The 18,338-nt window shown below is 51.0% G+C and overlaps 4 protein-coding genes across 6 annotated transcripts; 3 read left to right on the top strand and 1 right to left on the bottom strand.

Annotated features, from left to right (window-relative positions):
• Window positions 1–3,512, bottom strand: LOC112342079 (5'-3' exoribonuclease 2-like). The gene is made up of 21 exons (XM_024663305.1): window positions 3,296–3,512; window positions 3,134–3,236; window positions 2,795–3,063; window positions 2,606–2,725; window positions 2,466–2,528; window positions 2,308–2,418; window positions 2,110–2,262; window positions 1,969–2,046; window positions 1,832–1,912; window positions 1,602–1,670; window positions 1,471–1,541; window positions 1,228–1,356; window positions 1,096–1,172; window positions 1,000–1,040; window positions 870–944; window positions 685–815; window positions 558–626; window positions 418–493; window positions 306–358; window positions 208–257; window positions 1–129 (listed from the first exon to the last, which is right to left on the bottom strand). Exons 1-21 carry the CDS (start codon window positions 3,458–3,460, stop codon window positions 65–67), a joined length of 2,049 nt encoding a protein of 682 aa, XP_024519073.1. The 5' UTR covers window positions 3,461–3,512; the 3' UTR covers window positions 1–64.
• A 47-nt stretch (window positions 3,513–3,559) lies between these two features.
• LOC9637128 (putative pentatricopeptide repeat-containing protein At3g23330) lies at window positions 3,560–7,644 on the top strand. Of its 2 annotated transcripts, none has more exons than XM_024663354.1 (5): window positions 3,560–6,675; window positions 6,738–6,795; window positions 6,878–6,947; window positions 7,004–7,058; window positions 7,129–7,644. In XM_024663354.1, exons 1-2 carry the CDS (start codon window positions 3,563–3,565, stop codon window positions 6,739–6,741), a joined length of 3,117 nt encoding a protein of 1,038 aa, XP_024519122.1. In that variant the 5' UTR covers window positions 3,560–3,562; the 3' UTR covers window positions 6,742–6,795; window positions 6,878–6,947; window positions 7,004–7,058; window positions 7,129–7,644. The 2 variants fall into 2 exon arrangements, with proteins under 2 accessions (XP_024519122.1, XP_024519121.1); XM_024663353.1 differs by having other exon boundaries at window positions 3,560–6,680.
• Window positions 7,645–13,357: 5,713 nt separating this feature from the next.
• Window positions 13,358–15,542, top strand: LOC9637126 (AMSH-like ubiquitin thioesterase 2). The gene is made up of 15 exons (XM_002989539.2): window positions 13,358–13,471; window positions 13,534–13,598; window positions 13,667–13,742; window positions 13,835–13,915; window positions 13,970–14,067; window positions 14,116–14,200; window positions 14,260–14,306; window positions 14,369–14,570; window positions 14,629–14,718; window positions 14,773–14,835; window positions 14,885–14,959; window positions 15,013–15,075; window positions 15,127–15,179; window positions 15,235–15,405; window positions 15,459–15,542. Exons 1-15 carry the CDS (start codon window positions 13,379–13,381, stop codon window positions 15,463–15,465), a joined length of 1,269 nt encoding a protein of 422 aa, XP_002989585.2. The 5' UTR covers window positions 13,358–13,378; the 3' UTR covers window positions 15,466–15,542.
• On the top strand, window positions 15,471–18,129 carry LOC112342087 (pentatricopeptide repeat-containing protein At4g02750-like). Of its 2 annotated transcripts, XM_024663337.1 has the most exons (3): window positions 15,471–17,659; window positions 17,788–17,860; window positions 17,911–18,129. In XM_024663337.1, the coding sequence occupies exons 1-2, from the start codon at window positions 15,496–15,498 to the stop codon at window positions 17,814–17,816; spliced, it is 2,193 nt and encodes a 730-aa protein (XP_024519105.1). In that variant the 5' UTR covers window positions 15,471–15,495; the 3' UTR covers window positions 17,817–17,860; window positions 17,911–18,129. The 2 variants fall into 2 exon arrangements, with proteins under 2 accessions (XP_024519105.1, XP_024519104.1); XM_024663336.1 differs by having other exon boundaries at window positions 17,788–18,129.
• The last annotated feature ends 209 nt before the right edge of the window (window positions 18,130–18,338 follow it).

Raw genomic sequence — 18,338 nt, 5'->3', positions numbered from 1 at the left:
CGTTGGATTCCGATAACTATCCATAACATTAAAGCAATCCCAACCGTTGGCCCAGTGTCGTCTACTAACTCTCGTGACTATCGACGCTCCTAGTTCTGCTGTGACTACTTCGTCTCCCTCTCCACCTTCCTGAGACACAGGAGAGAAACTGAGATGGAACAAAGATCCAGAGAGGAAGAAACGAAGTAAAAGCGAGAAATCACTAACCAGAGGGACTACCGTGTTCGCGGTATGGATCGGAGCTTCCGCTCGAGGTGCTGCAAACAATCTGTCAGGATTTGTGTTTTCTTAAATCCTTCCCGAACCTTCTTTGTCGCCCGCGATGAGAATGCCTTCGAAAGTCTCGATCAACAATGCTCTGTAAAGGCGAGTAGAAAGGTTTGCTTTGGTTCTGGATGTGATCACGTCATAGGTTACCTTTGCAGGGAGTATAACCCCGTCGGGAAGGCTTGGAATATGAGGATGATTTGAGGGGCATATGTAGTTTACGCAGCTGTTGAGAATTATATGGAATTTCGTTTAGCTCCCTGGCAGTAAAAGCTTGCACTTTCACTTACAGAACGTTATGTGGTACAGCAGCTTCCAGAGCCCCTCGATTCAAAGTGAGGAATCCATTTAAGCCTTCGCTGGAATCATCCACGACCACGATTTTAAAATGAGCACGTCAATTCTCTTCATAGGTACCTGATTATTGGATTTATTGCGCAGATTCCCTCCGTGTCCTCGACACAAGCGTATATGTATCTCGCAAGAGGTTGGTGACAGCAGAGAAACAATAACTCCTGGTCTATGCTGTTTCGTTTGATCTCTGACGCCTGTGACAGCGAAGATGAGAACAAACGCTACATATCGAAGTCTAGAGAACTCACCGAAAGCGTCCCTTCTAGCTTTCTCGTTTCTACAAGAAGACGCTCTACGTTGATGAATGGTAGTTTTACAACACCCTGCAAAAGTAAGAGCTCAACCAGATGCAAAACTGTAATGAGATCGTTATAATACCTGCCATGGGTATTGTTTTCCGTTCATATCAACAACAAATTCTGCACGTAGTACTTGCAGATCAGGTGAAATCGTTAAGTTCATAGTCTGCTTTACCTTCAGGATAAAAATCTATCAAAGGTGACGCTGGATTTGTCATCAACAACCGGTAATACTCCGGTAAAGCCCATGCACTGTATCCGAGGAAACAACGAAGCATAAAGCAGTATGCTAGAAGTAAGATGTTACCTTGATGCGGGTAAAACGCCCATAAGCATATCAAAAGGTTTCAATGGCTTGCCAGCCTCAAAACGGACTTCTATAGCACCAAGTCCTGCTAAATCCGATGCAAAAGGAGCATAATGGTAGGGGTAGTACCTGCACGTCGTCACCATCATTTTACTTGCATGTTAGAAAATGGCAAAGGAATTACGTACAAGCATGAGAACGATTCGACTTTTGCTACACTTCCAACACAGGATTAAAAATCACCATTGCCACGAGCTCACTCCTCTGTAATAATAATGCAATATCCAGCATAATCCCTCGGTGTACTTTTGCGCCTGAACACGGAAAGCGCAAAATGAGAGTTCTCTAAGATACTGCTAAAACTGTCTTACTACCAGGCCCTTTTTAAGCTCCTCAGAGTACTCAGAGCCAAACTTCTCTTCGTAGTACGTTGCCTTCCAGCTCTGCAAATGACGAGTTTAGTTTTTAATGAATAAAACCTTTGGATGCATACACTTACAGCTGAGTCCGCAGGACAAGTGACGCTTGAAGCATTCTTCTTCTCGTCAAGCGGGAAAAATGTTGGACAACCACGAGATTATAATTGAAAAAAAAAAAGCATTACTTTCTGAAACTGCTTTTGGATTATACCGTCCTCAATCTGGCCGACCATCTCAAGAAAGTACTCAAGGCTTCTCAAGTTCACCTGAAATTTTCATCGCTTTCAATACAACTTAAATAGAGAACGAACAGGCCACTCACCTCGCCAGTTTCCGTCAAATACCCGCTCATATTACTGAATTCTTGCTTGTAAACACTTAAAAGCATGCCGATTGCTCCCTGACAGATTTGTAAAGTAGCAAGTAAGAAAAATTCCTAATTTCAGACGAGAAAACCACTTACTTGTCGAATGTCTAGTGTTGGTAAACCCGGAAGAAAATCGTTGCCAACAAAAAAACAAATAAAAACAAAATCGTCCACTATGCGCTCAAAATCTGCATCTGCTATCTTGAGTTCAAGTTCCAAATACTCTCGAAGGAGCCAAATGTGAAGGAACTGTGCAGAACAAATGAACACAACGCCGCAAAGTACAGTGCTTACTTGATACGAAACATCTTCCGTCTCTTCAAGTGTACTTTTCTGTGTTCCATCACAATGTTTAGCAATATGTCCAACTTCGCCACAGAGGTAGCACTTTCTAGGACATGGCACCTTAAAATCGAGTATCAGAAGAGATTAGACGTTTAGCTAAAGTGTACCTCGCGTAAAATAGAGAAGTGCACTTCATGTGTAGCAAGTGCTAGCATAACCAAGTCAGCGTCCTAAAAGGCCCCAGCGACAGATACTTAGAAACTCTAAAAGAAGCACGGCATAAAATCCATTCTCGCAAAGACGATACCAGGCCATAGAGGCAGTGCCGAGTGTTTGGGTCAAAGCCAGGAAGATTTCTTTGCATGCGAATGAAATAAAATATTTTATGTTCGCCTTCACCCGGAACATTAGCATCGGATAATATAACCTGTAGAAAGACAAAGTTTCACTCAAAATATTAAAAACTACAAAAGGGAAAAGAAGAAAAATAACTTACTTTCATCCTTTGCCAACCAGGACTTTCGCTTAAACGCAGTTGCACATATTGACTCAATGCATCGGAAAGTAAGGCCATGAATTCCGTCCCAGGTGTGATAACATTCGAATCTGACGTTTCTCCTCTCTTCTGGACCTGGAAATGGTAACAGCTGAGCTCCAACAAATGAAACAGGAAACACAAAAAACTTCTTACCTCAAGAGCTTCTTTTGCAGCTCTAAACCGCCTCGATCGTTGTTGATTCATCTTAGCCCGCGGAGCAACACCATCTAAAAGTTTTATTTTTCCATCAATGAACAAACCAGAAAAGGAAAATACAAAAAGGAAAGAAACCGATACCAATTGCCATGTACAAAAGTTTCCTGGGCCGCACGATTGCGACAAGACGATCGATGCACTGGAAAATGCAATGGAACACTTCATCATACGACAAAGGAGCTGGCTGCGCTCGCAAGAAAGAGTTGAAATAATCCACTAGCTACAATCGATTCAATTCCTTACCTTGCCTTCTGGATGAAAACACAAATGCACGATCCCATTCATGTCAAGATAGAAATTGTCATACTCCAATCCGCCAGAAAGGGCCGCCAAATCATCCTCCACAGCATCGGCAATGATCAAGGGATAGCGCCGCGTGAGCCAGCGATAGAATGCGGGCACTCCCATCGATCGATCCGATCGATCCCTCCTTAAAACCCTAAAATATCTTTCTCAAGCGGCAAAAAGGGGCAAACGACGAATGGCATATTCTCCTTGCCAGGGCAGAATATGCTCCTCTTGCTCTTGGCGAGCAAACGAGCAGCAGCGTCCTCACAGCTCCAGCGCCGGGGTCTCCATTCCCTCGCAGCGTTCGCGGGATCGAGCGAGGATGATCCCGAGAGGATCTCCAGCAAGAGCTACGCCCGCAAATTCGCCGACCTCGACGGCGTCTCGCGAGCCCTAAGCGCGGGCGCATCCTACAGCTCTCTCCTCCAAGAATGCGGCCATCGCCGATCGCTCGCCCAGGGTAAGCTCGTCCACTCCCACATCCTCGAGCAGCGCCGGATGCACATCTACGTCGAGAATCTGCTCGTCCAGATGTATGGCAAATGCGGCAGCGTCGCCGATGCTCTCGCGGTTTTCCACGCGATCGAGCATCCAAACTCGGTCTCCTGGACGCTCATCGTCGCGGCATTTGCCCGGAATGGGCATTACCGGGAGGCGCTTGGCTACTACCGGAGGATGGTGCTGGAAGGATTGAGGCCGGATGGAGCGATGTTTGTGGTGGCGATCGGGGTGTGCTCCAGCTCCAAAGATCTCAAGCAAGGCCAGCTCCTCCACGCGATGATCCTCGAGACCCGGCTGCTGGAGTTTGATATCATCCTCGGCACCGCGCTCATCACCATGTATGCCAGGTGCCGGGATCTCGAGCTCGCCCGGAAGACCTTCGATGAGATGGGAAAGAAAACTTTGGTCACCTGGAACGCACTGATCGCTGGCTACTCGCGAAACGGGGATCACAGGGGTGCTCTCAAGATCTACCAGGACATGGTTTCCAAGTCTGTCAAGCCGGACAAGCCAACTTTCCTGGCTGTTCTCGACGCTTGCTCGAAGCTTGGATCTCTTTCGGAGTTGCGGATGCTCCATCTCGACATACTCGAGCAAAAGATGGCGGCCGACTTGATCATCGGGACTACTCTCGTCAGCGCCTATGGGAAGTGCCGGAGCCTCAAGGATGCTGAGGCGGCCTTCAGCTCGCTCGCCACGAAAAACGTCGTGTCGTGGAACGCGATGATCTCGGCCTACTGCCACAATGGCCGTCCCGAGAAATCGCTCGAGCTCTTCCACGAGATGGAGCCGCAGGAGGTGAAGAGGGACGCTACCACTTTCATGTCCGTGCTCGAAGCTTGCGCTACTATGAAGTCGCTCCAGCAGGGAAGGCTCGTCCACGCAGCGCTCGAGGGCAGCGGCTTTGATCTAAACTCTTTCGTCACCGGCACGGTGGTAAACATGTACGCGAAGTGTGGGAGCTTGCAAGACGCCCGCAGAGCGTTCGACAAGATGGCGACCAAGACAACGTGTGCATGGACAACGATGATCACGGCCTATGCACAGCTCGGGTCTCCCAGGAAAGCTCTCGAGCTATACCACGCCATGGAGCCCGAAGGAATGAAGCCGGATGCAATCACCTTCTCCAGTGCTTTGTACGCGTGCACGGTCGTCGGAGACATCTCTCAAGGCAGGGAAATCGAGGCTCGCACGGTAGCAAGCGGCTATGCCTCGGACTCGATTGTCCAGAATGCGCTCATCAACATGTACTCCAAGTGTGGAAGCTTGGAGTCGGCCAGGAAAGTTTTCGATCGGCTCAAGAACAGGGACGTGATAGCCTGGAACACGATGATCTCCGGGTATGCCAAGCAGGGTGCCGCTACACAGGCTCTCGAGCTTTTCCAACGGATGGGACCGAACGATCCAAAGCCAAACGTGGTGACTTTCATTGGCCTCCTCACCGCTTGCACCAACTTGGAGGACTTGGAGCAGGGAAGAGCCATCCACAGGAAAGTGAGAGAGGACGGCTACGAGTCGGACTTGGTGATCGGCAACGTCCTTCTCAACATGTATACCAAGTGTAGCAGCAGCTTGGAGGAGGCAAGGCAGGTCTTCGAGAGAATGCGTACGAGGGACGTGATAACTTGGAACATACTGATCGTGGCATACGTGCAGTATGGACAGGCCAAGGACGCTCTCGACATCTTCAAGCAAATGCAGCTAGAAAACGTCGCTCCAAACGAGATCACGCTCAGCAACGTCCTCAGCGCCTGTGCTGTTCTCGGTGCCAAGCGTCAAGGCAAGGCAGTCCACGCGCTCATCGCTTCCGGAAGGTGCAAGGCCGACGTCGTCCTGGAGAACTCGCTCATGAACATGTATAACCGGTGCGGCAGCCTCGACGATACAGTGGGGGTCTTCGCGGCTATCCGTGACAAGAGCTTGGTATCCTGGAGCACTCTCATCGCCGCCTATGCTCAGCACGGTCACTCGAGGACGGGGCTGGAGCACTTCTGGGAGCTCTTACAGGAAGGCTTGGCAGCCGATGACGTGACTATGGTGAGCACTCTCTCGGCCTGCAGCCATGGAGGGATGCTCAAGGAAGGCGTCCAGACTTTCCTCTCCATGGTCGGGGACCACGGCCTCGCTCCAGACTACCGGCACTTTCTCTGCATGGTAGACCTCCTGAGCCGAGCAGGGAGGCTGGAGGCTGCCGAGAACCTCATCCACGACATGCCGTTCTTGCCGGACGCGGTTGCCTGGACGAGCCTACTAAGCGGCTGCAAGCTACACAACGACACGAAGCGAGCGGCTCGAGTAGCGGACAAGCTCTTCGAGCTGGAATCGGAGGATGAGCACTCGACCGTGACGCTTCTGTCCAACGTTTACGCGGAGGCTGGGAGATGGGACGACGTTCGAAAGACGAGGAACCGGAGAGCCGCTAGGAAGAACCCAGGCTGCAGTTATATCGAGATCAACGACACGGTGCACGAGTTTGTGGCCGGGGACAAGTCTCATCCCGAGGAGGAGCTCATCGCCGCGGAGATAAAGAGGCTGAGCAAGCAGATGAAGGACGCTGGCTACGTCCCGGACATGAGGATGGTGCTGCACAACGTCAAGGAGGAAGAAAAGGAGCAAATGCTGTGCTACCACAGCGAGAAGCTGGCGATTGCTTACGGCTTGATATCCACACCGCCTGGGACGCCGCTCCACATCGTCAAGAACTTGCGAGCTTGCGTCGACTGTCACGCGGCCGCCAAGTTTATCTCCAGGATCGTGGGCCGGAAAATCGTGGTCAGGGACTCCACTCGCTTTCATCACTTCGAGAACGGTTCATGCTCTTGCAAAGACTATTGGTGAGGTAATCTGGTTTTCGTTAGTTTGTTTCTCGGTCCTGACGTTTTAGTACGCTTGACAGGTGATGGAGTTTCTTTTCTTTTTATCGCCTGTGACCAGCCATAGCACTTCGTCTGGAGGTAAAAAATTTCAGTCATTCATTGCTCTTAGTTTTTGATTCGATTCCATGTTTCTGACTTCGAAACTTATTACTCCTGACAGTTATTTCTATATTGCTTTCAAGTTTCGGAAGAACCGATAATTCCCTCGCTTTGGCGCTCTCTGCAAGAAGGTAAAATGGCTCGTTTATATTTCGCAGCTGTTTTAAATCACCATGTTCTTCTCCAGATGCTTGAAACACAGGACATAACAACTTCAAATAACTGGACTCGTTCGTCCCAAAGTAACTATCACATAGCCATTTACTCTCTCTCTCTCTCTCTCACATAGGATTCTTTTTTCTTCCTTGACAGGCACTGAAGGGAATTCATTCACACCGCCACAACAACATGATTTGAATGAACCCGGATGAGATTTCAATGAGCCACGACGACCATATTGTTTGGGAATTCATATCAAAGCACTGCGTTGGAAGTGGTAATCTAATACAAAGACTTTTAACAAGGAGGGAGGCACGGCACATCCATCGAAATCGTGGGAGTTTAGTTGTCAATCAAGATCATGGAGTTGAACTGGATGTCAAACCATTCAAATCGTTTTTCAAGACCAAATGGTAAGATCCACGACTCTTTTAACTTAGCCGTTACAGGAGCCGATCAATCCAATCCATCCAATCAGTCTATTTGCTCTCGATGTTTACAACTTACAAGAACTAGCAAAGAACTAGCATCTCCTTGAGAACCCAACCGGCGAGAACCACGAATCAAGTTACAGAAAAAAGAGAGAGAGAGAGAGAGAGAAGTATTGGCCGCTCGCTCGGGGTGGAGTTTTGATCATTGCCCCACTCATCAAACAAATTCTATAGTAAACAAGCCAAAGTCCATGGTATCTGATTTGATAGCTCATATGCACGGCGGGATTTTTTCTCGGCAATGTATATTGATGTAAGTTTGCACATGCTCAGATGTTGTGTGCCACCTTTACGAGTTTAATATGTGCACCAAACTTTCTAGTGCTGCCCACATGCGCAAACGCAGGCCCCCATGCTTACTCTAATCGGATAATCACAGGGCCAAGGAATTTCACTTCCAAGGTGGTGGCCTCATGTCTAGAATATTGTTATTAACTCCTGAAATATCAATCAAATTCAATGCTCCTCACATGAGGAATGACAAACAAGCAGTAACCAAAAAAAAAAAAGTCTTCTGCCCAAAAAACTGGGCAAAAAAAGAAAAATTAAACCAAGCTTTGTTTGCTTGGTTGCTTGCAAACAATTTTTGCAAATTGGAGGAACTGCAATGCTCTGCAGCTTTGATTTGAAAGGAACATTCATTCCCTTGGCGAATTGATTATAGTGGTGATCCATGCCGGAATATGCCACCATGGGGTACCAGGCATATTCGGCCATGAGTACGGGATCATAGTGGCTGATGATGATGACGACGACGACGACGAGAGAACAAAAGACCCTAGGTACGGTGGGAGTATTGTGTAGAGCTCACGAATTCCTCCATTCCATCCATCCATTTGATGATATCTCGAGAGTAGGCCTAGAGTGGTCGCGCGAGTCGGGAGTGGTCTATTTGAATCAATGCGCGTTCTTGGTGCTGGATTCTTCTTCTCTCTCGGATCTTCTCATTTGAATCTTCGTTTCCATGCTCGATTCACCGCTGAAGTTTCGTAGATCTAGGCCGAGAGATTGATCCATCCATCCGCAAACGTCCAGCGGCATTGCTCCAGAGCTCTTGGCAGTGTCGATGTTTGTAGTTTGATCCCTCCACAGCTATAGAGACGACGGGAGATCTAGACGAAGAACTCGTCTAGAGATCTTGACAAAGAACTCGTCGACCACCACGGGAGAGATTATATCATCCGGAGTGATAAAGGAGGAAGGAGAAGCTTCTGTCTGGCAATCTCTTTTAACTCTTATCTGTCTATCCCCTCTGTATTTGTGGGTCCAAAGGCCGTAGAGTTATAGTAGAGTAGTAGTAGCGCTGGTATATCTCTTTCTTTCTAGCTTTCTATGTGGATCCGAGAGGGTATAGCGTAGTAAAGACAGGCAGGCAGCACAGGTAGAAAGACAGGCAATGTATCAAGTATCACGTACCGTATAAGAGCGAGAAGCAAGAAAAAGAAGAACGATCTCCTCCATACGCCTACGCGAGAGAGATGCGAGGAACACAACTTCGCGGCGAAGGGGCGCTCTTGCTTGGCGGCTTAATTGCTTGTCGGGGGTGATCGTCCTTTGTCGCGGAGATCTGGTTTGCTGCACGTCACTGGCACTCCATCGATTTCTCCTTTGTTCTCTCCTCTTCTTCTTGTCTTGGTGGTCCCGTGTATGATTCTAGCTGGAGCTGGGATCATCGCAGGCGAGGGAGGCGATCATCATGTTCTATCACTGCGAGAGCGAGGCCGGGAGCTCTTGCTCCACTCCATTCGTGAGCGCGCCATCCAGCCCCAGCAGGAGTGGCACCACCAGCGCGCTCAAGATCACCACCGCCAAGAACACCGGGACAACGAGCAAGAACAGCCTCTACTACTACTTCTCGGCGCCGTCCAGCCCGCCGCGCGATCACAAGCTCCACGCTGCCGCCAATCCGGAGCACCACCACCAGCGCGGATTCAGCTTCACGGAATGTGAGTTCCAGTTCCACTCGCGATTCGATGGCGGCGGCGGCGGCGGCGGCGGTGGCGGATCCGGCGGCGGCGTGGTGGCGGCGCTGCCCAGTGTTCTTGTCGGAGAGCGCCGCCGCGAGGAAGAGGAGGAGGAGGAGGCGATGATGGAGGACGCGGAGATGGGGGGCGTGGCGGGCTTCTACTTCAGCGCGCCCACGAGCCCGGACCGGCGGAACAAGGATCGGTCGGGCAAGGGCGGCGGGATCTGGGACGAGATGCCGGGCACGCCCAAGATGATCTTTGGAGCCAATGCGGCGGCGTCGCGGGATCCATCGCCAGCGCTAGGGTTCTTCAATGCCGACTCGGATTTCGAGTTCTCGTCCAGCCGGATGTCCGACTCCGACTCCACGATCTCCGCCCAGATGTCCTCCGCCGACGAGCTCTTCTTCAAGGGCCAGCTCCTGCCCATGAAGATCCCGCCGCCCCAGCTCACCTCCTCGGACTCGAGCGGCTCCTCCAACACCATCGCCTCCACGGATTCCAGCGACCACTGCTCCTCCTCCTCCGCCGCGGCGCCGCCGTCGCCCAGATCCGCGCGCAAGGCCGGCGGATCCGCGTCGCCCGGGCGGATGAAATCCGCGGTGATGGGCAGCCTGTGCGGCGCCACCATGATCAAGTCGGGCTCCATCTCGGACTCCTCCTCCATCTCGGCCTCCGCCACGTCGGACTCCACGGCCAGCCGGGGACCCCCGCGGTCCCTCTCGCCGCTCCAGCTGCTCAAGAAGTACCAGTCCATGATGCTCATGATGGGCCGGCCCGCCTCCTCCAATTCCTCCTCGCCATCGCTCGCCACCTCCAATTCCTCTTCGTCCTCCTCCGGCGATCACCAGATCCCCCGGCCCGCGAGAACTTCCTCCAAAGGTCGGACGCTGAGGGAATTGCTCCACCTGAGTAGCATGCACAAGAAGAACAAGCCGGGGCCGAGCTCTTCCAAGGCAGAGGAGGGCAAGAAAACCATCCAAGGCGCAGAATCCACAGCGAAGGAGTCCAAGGAGGCCAAGGATTCGACTCCGCCACCACCTCCGCCATCTTTGCCGGTTCCTCCGAGCAAGCCCCTCGGCAAGAAGCTCGACTCCTCGGCTCTCACCAAGAGGCTGGTGGAGAAATCCTTGGTGGGCGATCACAGCAAGCGATTCACCGCCGCGAGCGCCGCACGGAAGACGCCGTCCTCGTCCTCGGCATCGGGGAATCTCCAGGGAATCGCCATCCACAAGAAGAGACTCCACAGCCTCGACCTCCAGCACAGTGGAGGATCCACCGGCGGCTACTACAGCTCCGCGAGGCGATTGCACAGCGGATCCATCGTCCCCGAGGCGGAGTTCCCCGCCATGGCCGCAAGGCCGCACAAGGGCCGGCTGCCGGACGCGACGATCAAGAACAAGCGGCTCAACTATCACGTAGCGCACCGGCGAGGAGGGCAAGGTGGCGGTCGCGGGGGATCAATGTTTCACAGTGGGCCGATCGTGGGTGGCAAACTTGGCGGTGGTGGTATGGACTTCCAATCCGCGAGATTCACCGATCTCAATCTCCACAGCAAAGGTGGCGGCGATCAGTTCTACTACTCAAACTCGGCAGCGTCCAGTGCATGCTCGTCCCGGAACGTCAGCCCCCGGCGGAGCCGCAACAACAGCATCAACAGCAGCAGCAGCGGCAACATCCTCGGCGGCACCACCAACGTTTCCTCCTCGTCGTCGTCGGCGGCGGCGGCGGCGCAAGGTGGCGGAGGCATATCCCTCCACGAGCTCCACTACAAGTCCCAGCAGCGGGTAAATTCCGAGGAGATGCGCCGCAAAACCTTCCTCCCATACAAGCAGGGCCTGCTGGGCTGCCTGGGCTGCGCGACCATGCGAATCGCGGGCTTGTCCAAGAGCTTGCAGCCCATGGCGTCGTCGAGGTGAAAGAGAGAAGGAAAAAAAAAAGAATCCCCTTTCTTTTGTTTGATTATGGAGAGAGTTGATGTACATTCTAGCTGGTAGAAAAGAGCAAATCAATCACGATCAAGAGCCTATTTACTTCGCGACTTCACCGTGCGGTACGCTTGCCTGCAAATATTCCACACTATAGAGCATGGCCACTCGGTTTTCATTTACTTCCAGCTTTGATCAGGTGCTACATGTATTATATGCAAGCGCTGCAGCTTTTTCTCGTGAGGCGGACAGGGCTACACGCAGGGGCCGGAGGCCATTCTGGGCGTCGGATGCTCGACGGCCGCGATGGCCCCGGACAGCGGCATGGAGCTGTGAGAGCCGAGATGCAAACAACGATCTCCTCGAGTTAATGCGATCTTGGCAGGCTGTTAACAACAAACACCAGCACCACCACCGCCCCCGCTGCAGACTGGGCACAGCTGAAACAAAAGTTATGATCAGCGAGGAGGAGGCCAAAGAGAGACTGGCGGAGAGAGCGAGAGATCAACAGGAATCAGAGATCCCAGAAACACCAGGGATCCCCACAGGGGCCAGACACCACCAGCGTGGGATCAGCGTGTGGATCAGGAGGCAGTTAATCAGCAGGGTGTCACTTTCTTCGGGATTAAGAACAAGAACACAAGACGCACACACCTTGCGTCCCTTGGTCACGTCATGCTTGTCTGTATAGCTCCATCGCCCTCCAGAGAGGAAAACGCATGGCACAAGTTGTAAGTTGTGATAACAACTGAGGCATCCAGAGTTTGGAGTCTAGCCTTTGGCATTTGTGCGTGCATGCAAAGCTTAAGACAGAGCAATCGCAAAGCAAATCATATGGTTTTGTCTGGCTATATATTGTATAATATATTTTCGGTGCATCATATGTGATAGTTAGGAGGGAGAATATGGGTCCAGGTAAAAATTGGGCCAGCCAAGCTGCGTCAGGCCAAGTATATAGCGGAGGATCTCTTTGATCCTCTTCTATCTCCGGATAAGAGATCAAAAGACATTGCAATCTTCGCTGCTCCGCCAGCCAGCGCTGGCTCTCCTTTTAGAAAAATTCTCTTTTGGCATCCTATGCCGATGAAATGTATCGAGGCTTTTGTGTGTAGCATCGTGCTGCTGCTGCTGCTGCTTGGGTACAGAGATACTATATATATCAATTATATATACGTGTATATAAAATCTACGCGTCAAATGGATTTTAAAATATACATAAGCTGCCAGTACGCCTTTGACAGCATGTTGTTATAAGGAGACAAGCAAAACCAGCTCAAAAGATGGGTGATGAATCTCAAAATCGAAAAATCTCTCCTGCTTCTCCCAACTACCAGAAGAGAAAAGGTGGGGAGTGCGAGAGGTGATAGCCAAGTCCAAACTAATATTGAAATCTTCTTGATCATATAGTAGCTTAACTGAAGAGATGGATGAAATCGCAGGCCACCACGCCTCTCCACTGAGACAAGGTACTTGTTTGCAACCTGATTGAAATTCGAAGATGTCAAGTCGCTTGGCCGCTTGTGGAAGGCTAGAAACCAGCCACCTCTCTTGAATCTCAACAGCAAAAGTTATTCCATATTTTCAAGTATTATTCTTTTATGGAATCAAATTCAAACTTTTGCCCATGAAATCACTCTGCTCTAGGCAAGGCAAGACGAAGACTGGAGGAGAGATTCCCCCAAAAAAAATTTCCTAAAAGAATTCTTACCTCCATGGTTGGATTTGGATCTGTGCTATCCCTTGGCTTGAGGGCTGTGGTTGGATGGTTGATGTCATGCGTTGGTGGAGGTGGTGGCAGTGGCGCAGCAGTGGTGGTGGAGCTCAGGTCCACACCATAGCCAAACACACGCTTCGAGGACTTGTGTGGCAGAAGGCACACACACACACACATACACACACAAAAAAACAAAGACAGAACACGGTCAACGAGGAGGTCAACGTCAACGGTCCACGCTTTTGGTCAACGGTCTATCAAGGGCAAAAAGAACAGGGTAGCCCTAAGGTTTGAGGGGGGAGAGCGATGAATATCGCGGAGAGCGCGCCCAAGCTGGAGGTGAATCAGCGCCTGCCGCTGCGGCACTACTACAGGATCGCCGATAATCTGCTGCGCCAGGTATGCTGGTAGGGTTCGTCTAATCGGGCAGTAAGGGATCGATTGGATTTGGTTCTTTCTAGGCGAGAATCTATAGGAGCGAGAAGAATGTGCTCGAGCTCTACATCCTCCTGCTGAGATTCACAAGGTTTGCGCCTCCTCTTGATTCTTTTTAAAGGCTCGCTTTACGCATACTCCAGATGTCATTGGTTTCAGCTTGGTGATCGACACGATCCCAGCTCACAATGAGTACAAGCGCTTTTCGGATTCACAGAAGGCTCTTCTCCGGCAGGTACTGAGCGATTGCGTCTTGCAGCTCCTGCTGCTGCTTTGCTTTTTTGTTGAGGCGACTCTATGCGAAGTTGATTTCTTTTTTCTTTGCAGAGGGTTTTGGAAGCGCTGGCCGAGCTGGAAAGCTTGAAGCCTCTTGTCAAGAAAGCTTTGGAAGCTCCTTTCCCGGTGAAGGTACGACTGTGCGTAGTTCTGAGAGTTTGATTTGTCTACGAACTTTATGTGCAGAGAAATGCGTCTCTTGAGTACAATAAGTACGATCCCAATCCTGCAAAGAATAGATGGCAAACCAGTCCCCAGACTAACTGGCAAAACACATGGCAAGGGTAAGCTAAGCTAATGTAGGGACGATCTTCCAAGCTTTGAATTTTCAGAACTGCGAGGCCAAGAGATGAGACACTCTCTAGACATTCTTATTTTACGTTGCCGAGCAGGAAACCGATGGAGCAACCTATCAAAGTAAGCATTTAGTAAATTCGAGGTCACGACGCTGAATCATTCTTATCTGTTTCTACAAGGTGACGTATCCAAGCTATATTGATGTATCGCATATCGAGATCCCAAGGTCTGTAGCTTTCGGTCGGCACCGTTCTTGTATACTGATATTTTTTCATTCTTTTTGCAAAGTTTTGACCAGAACTCCTTCTCTGTGTCTTCGTCAGAACCAACAGCCTTACCACCTCAGTACAGTCTTGTTAATCAGCTCGCTCCTCCTCCCGTTCCGGTTCCTGTACAAAACGTTCAATGCTTGCCGCCCACTACAGTGGCTGATCCAAGACCAGGGTCTCCCAAGGTTTCCAATGAAAAGGGACCAAAGCACTTATACGTTGTGAGTATTCTTTTTACTTTTTCATTTTTAGTGTGGGGACTAAACCATATATTTGCAGTCTCCAACTATGATGGAGGAGTTCCTTGCACTAGCTCGTCACAATACGCAAAAGAATTTGGAAACCTGCGGAGTCCTGGCCGGTTTTCTTGTAAGATCTCCAATTTTTCTTTGTGGTGGCTAACTTGAACCCGTAACTTTACAGGAAAAGGGTATGTTCTCTGTGACAACTCTGATTATCCCGAAGCAGGAAGCGACGTCAGATTCGGTATGCCTTCACGATTTTGTGGCTACTCGTTTAGAGCTTTTCTTGGCAGTGCCAAACGGTCAACGAGGAGGAACTATTCGAAGTTCAAGACAAACGGAATCTATTCCAGCTTGGATGGATACACGTAAGTGCGCCAGAGATTAGAATGTACGATTGTAACCATGTTTCATTTCGCAGACGCATCCAACGCAAACGTGTTTTATGTCGTCAATAGATCTTCACACGCACTACTCCTACCAGGTACTAGACACTCGCGTTTTCGGGCTGCTCATCGCAAGCTCTTTTGCGCAGGTAATGCTGCAGGAGGCAATTGCGATCGTCATGGCTCCCACCGACGAAGAAAGGTCTTGGTTTTCCTCTCGTTTTTTCTACCTGTTTCTTACCTTCCTTCGCGTCCAGGTCCTTCGGCATTTTTCGGCTGTCCGAGCCTGGCGGCATGGAAGCTATCCAGCAGTGCGACCAACGAGGATTTCATCCACACGACGAGCCGGCCAACGGAGGCTCCATATACGATCACTGTTCCCATGTCTACATGAATCCCAGCTTAAGATTCGATATAGTCGACTTGAGGTAACATCTAATTCTTTTCTTTTCGCTGAAAGTCATAAGCAAAGCCATGTTAGAATATGAACACTTTGGACATTCCTACCATGTTAGAATATGAGCACTTTGATCTCAAATATTAAGTCATGTAAAACTCTAGCGGATGCGAAGAAACTACATTGCTCTCTTGCGGACTCGCCCCCAAGCGTCTTTGTTTCTAACCTCCTCATCCAAATGTATGGAAGGTGCGGCGGCATCGATCACGCTCGGCGCGTGTTTGATGCCATTGACGCCAAGGACATCTTCTCGTGGAACTTGATGCTCTCGGCATATGCCGGAAACGGGTATATTCGCGAGGCCAAGCTGGTGTTTGATTCCATGCCAGACCGTGATCTTGTCTCTTGGACTAGCATTCTCACCGCGTTTCTCAAGTTTGCAAGAATGGATGATGCGAAAATGGTGTTTGATGCTATGCCCGAACAGGGAATCATTTCACTGACCACTATGCTTGCGGCATATACCCGAATAGGGGATCTTGACGGGGCAATAAGAATATATTTCCAGATGCCTTTCACGGACTCTTTCTCTAGCACAGCAATCATCGCAGTTCTTGGGAGATATGGAAACGTGAAGGAAGCAAGAGATATATTTAATCTTATGCTTCACAGGGACATCGCGACCTGGAACGCAATGCTAGCTGCATATGCCGATAACAGGCATTTGCACGAATCCGTGAGAATCTTTACCGCTATGCCGCTGCAAGATCTCGTATCCTGGAACTCGATGCTCTCGGCGCTAGCGCAGAACGACCGCCTCAAATCCGCAATCGCGCTCTTTGACGCCATGCCCGAGAGAAATCTCGTGACGGGCAACGTCATGCTCGGAGCGCTGGGCGAGGCCGGGTGGATCGATCACGAGCTCGCCCTCTTCCGTGGAATGAATGCGCGAAACCTAATTACCTACAACACGCTGCTCAATGCGTACGCACGCCGTGGGACTGCCGAGCGAGCGCGCGAGCTCTTTGAGCGGATGCCCGAGCGGGATCTTGGCACGTGGACGGCAGTGATCGCCGCCAGTGGGCATGTGGACGAGGCCAGGCGGGTGTTCGAATCCGCCCCCCAGCGCGATCTCATCTTGTGGAACTCGCTCCTCTCGGCAATCGCGCAGGAAGAGCGCCTGGATGACGCGCAGAGGCTCTTTGATTCCATGGAGGAGAGGGACATTGTGTCATGGAACGCGATGCTCTCGGCGATTGCTCAAAATGGGGGCTACGATCGCGCCAGGGAGTTCTTCGAGGACGCGATGCCCTGTCACAACATGATCTCGTTTAATGCAATGCTCACGGCGGCGGCGGCGGCGGTGCGGGGGATCGAAGAAACGAAATCTCTCTTTGATCGAATGAAAGCCCACAATCTTTTCTCCTGGAATGCGCTCCTAGCGGCAAGTGCCCAAGAAGGGAAATTTCAAGAGGCGAAGAGATTGTTCTCTAAAATGCCCAGCAAAGATCTCGCGTCGTGGACCACGGTGCTTTCCGCGATGATCCAGGCATCCCAAATCGCCCAAGCCCAAGACCTCTTTGAGAAGATTCCCGGACCGCGCGATCGCGTCGCGTGGACAATGATGCTCGCAGCATATGCCGGGACAGGGCATCTTGACAAGGCCGTGGAACTCTTCCACGCAATGCCTGACGTGGACGTTGTCGCATGGACAGCCATGCTGACTGGGTTTTCCCAAAACAGCGACCTGGGAAGCGCGGTGGCGTTGTTCCACTCAATGCCAGGAAGAGAAATGGTGGCGTGGAATGCCATGCTGTGCGCATATGCCCGAAACGGGCACCTGGCGTCCGCCACGCGGACGTTCCACGCGATGCCAGCGCGGAACGTGGTCTCGTGGAACGCCATGCTGGCGGCACATTCTTCCAGCGTGGAGCTTCTTGCGCCCTATTTCCTGGGAATGGCGATGGCGGGCGCCGGGGCGGACGAGACGACGTTCGCGTGCGTGCTGGCGGCGCACGCCCACGGCGGGAATCTCCAATCGGCTGTGCGATGCTTGCGCGCGATGAGCGTGGATCACGGCTGGAGGCCCAAGAAGCAGCAGTATGGATGCGTGATCGGAGTGCTCGGCCGCGCCGGGTACCTGGCGGATGCCAGGGATTTGATGGAGAGCATGCCTTTGGAGCCGGATCTCCACGACTGGGTGGGATTGCTGGGAGCGTGCCGGATCCATGGCAACAAGGAGCTCGCCGCTAGCATCGCACAGAATGCCGTGCGCTTGGGACCAGGTACTACGTCGCCTTACGTTTTGTTGTCTAGCATCTAGCAAAGCCTACTATTTGCTTGTTGGTTAGCACTGCTTTGGATTCTTTCTTTTTTTCTCCTTTCTCGTGAGAAGCTCTGGCAAATGGCACAGGGTGGACCTCGCGTTTTACGTGCTCATGATCAACTAGGCGAGAGCTCGTACCCGAATTGTCCATCCAGTGTTTGTAAGTTTCTTCGTGTTTTCTGGGATCTCACGAAACGCAAGGTTCTGCAGCTTGAATGCGCTTCTTGCGCGCTGGTTGTCTTCGTTCTTAGTTCGCTTGTGGCTTCGTCTGCGAGCTCACCTCTCACGCAGCCGTAGACCTCCGGAAGCGATCCTCGACCTTTGGAGCTGACACAATCGAGAAAAGTCGACAACACGGGCATAGCGGTCTCTGCTAGAAAACAGGGTGATGCCTCATATCCGTAGAAATGTACCTAAGGTTTCCCTCGTTGTTTCTGGATTGGTTCTGTTTCTTTGCTTTTCTTTTTTCTTGCTAGCTAGCATCGTTTTCTCGGAGCGCAAAACTTGTAATGGTTTGTGTTTTGCTGGGTCAATTGCCTGGTAACCGTTTTTATTTCTCAGAATTGCAAAAGTGGCTCGTAAGAGCTAGTGTTTCAAGCGTTGGAAAATCTACAAACAGGTTTCTTACGAGTTATTAT

Source organism: Selaginella moellendorffii, unplaced genomic scaffold (genome assembly GCF_000143415.4).
Source record: "Selaginella moellendorffii unplaced genomic scaffold, v1.0 SELMOscaffold_98, whole genome shotgun sequence".
Lineage (NCBI taxonomy): Eukaryota > Viridiplantae > Streptophyta > Lycopodiopsida > Selaginellales > Selaginellaceae > Selaginella > Selaginella moellendorffii.
Note: the sequence above shows the minus strand (reverse complement) of the source record. Positions and strands in the feature narration are given on the sequence as shown.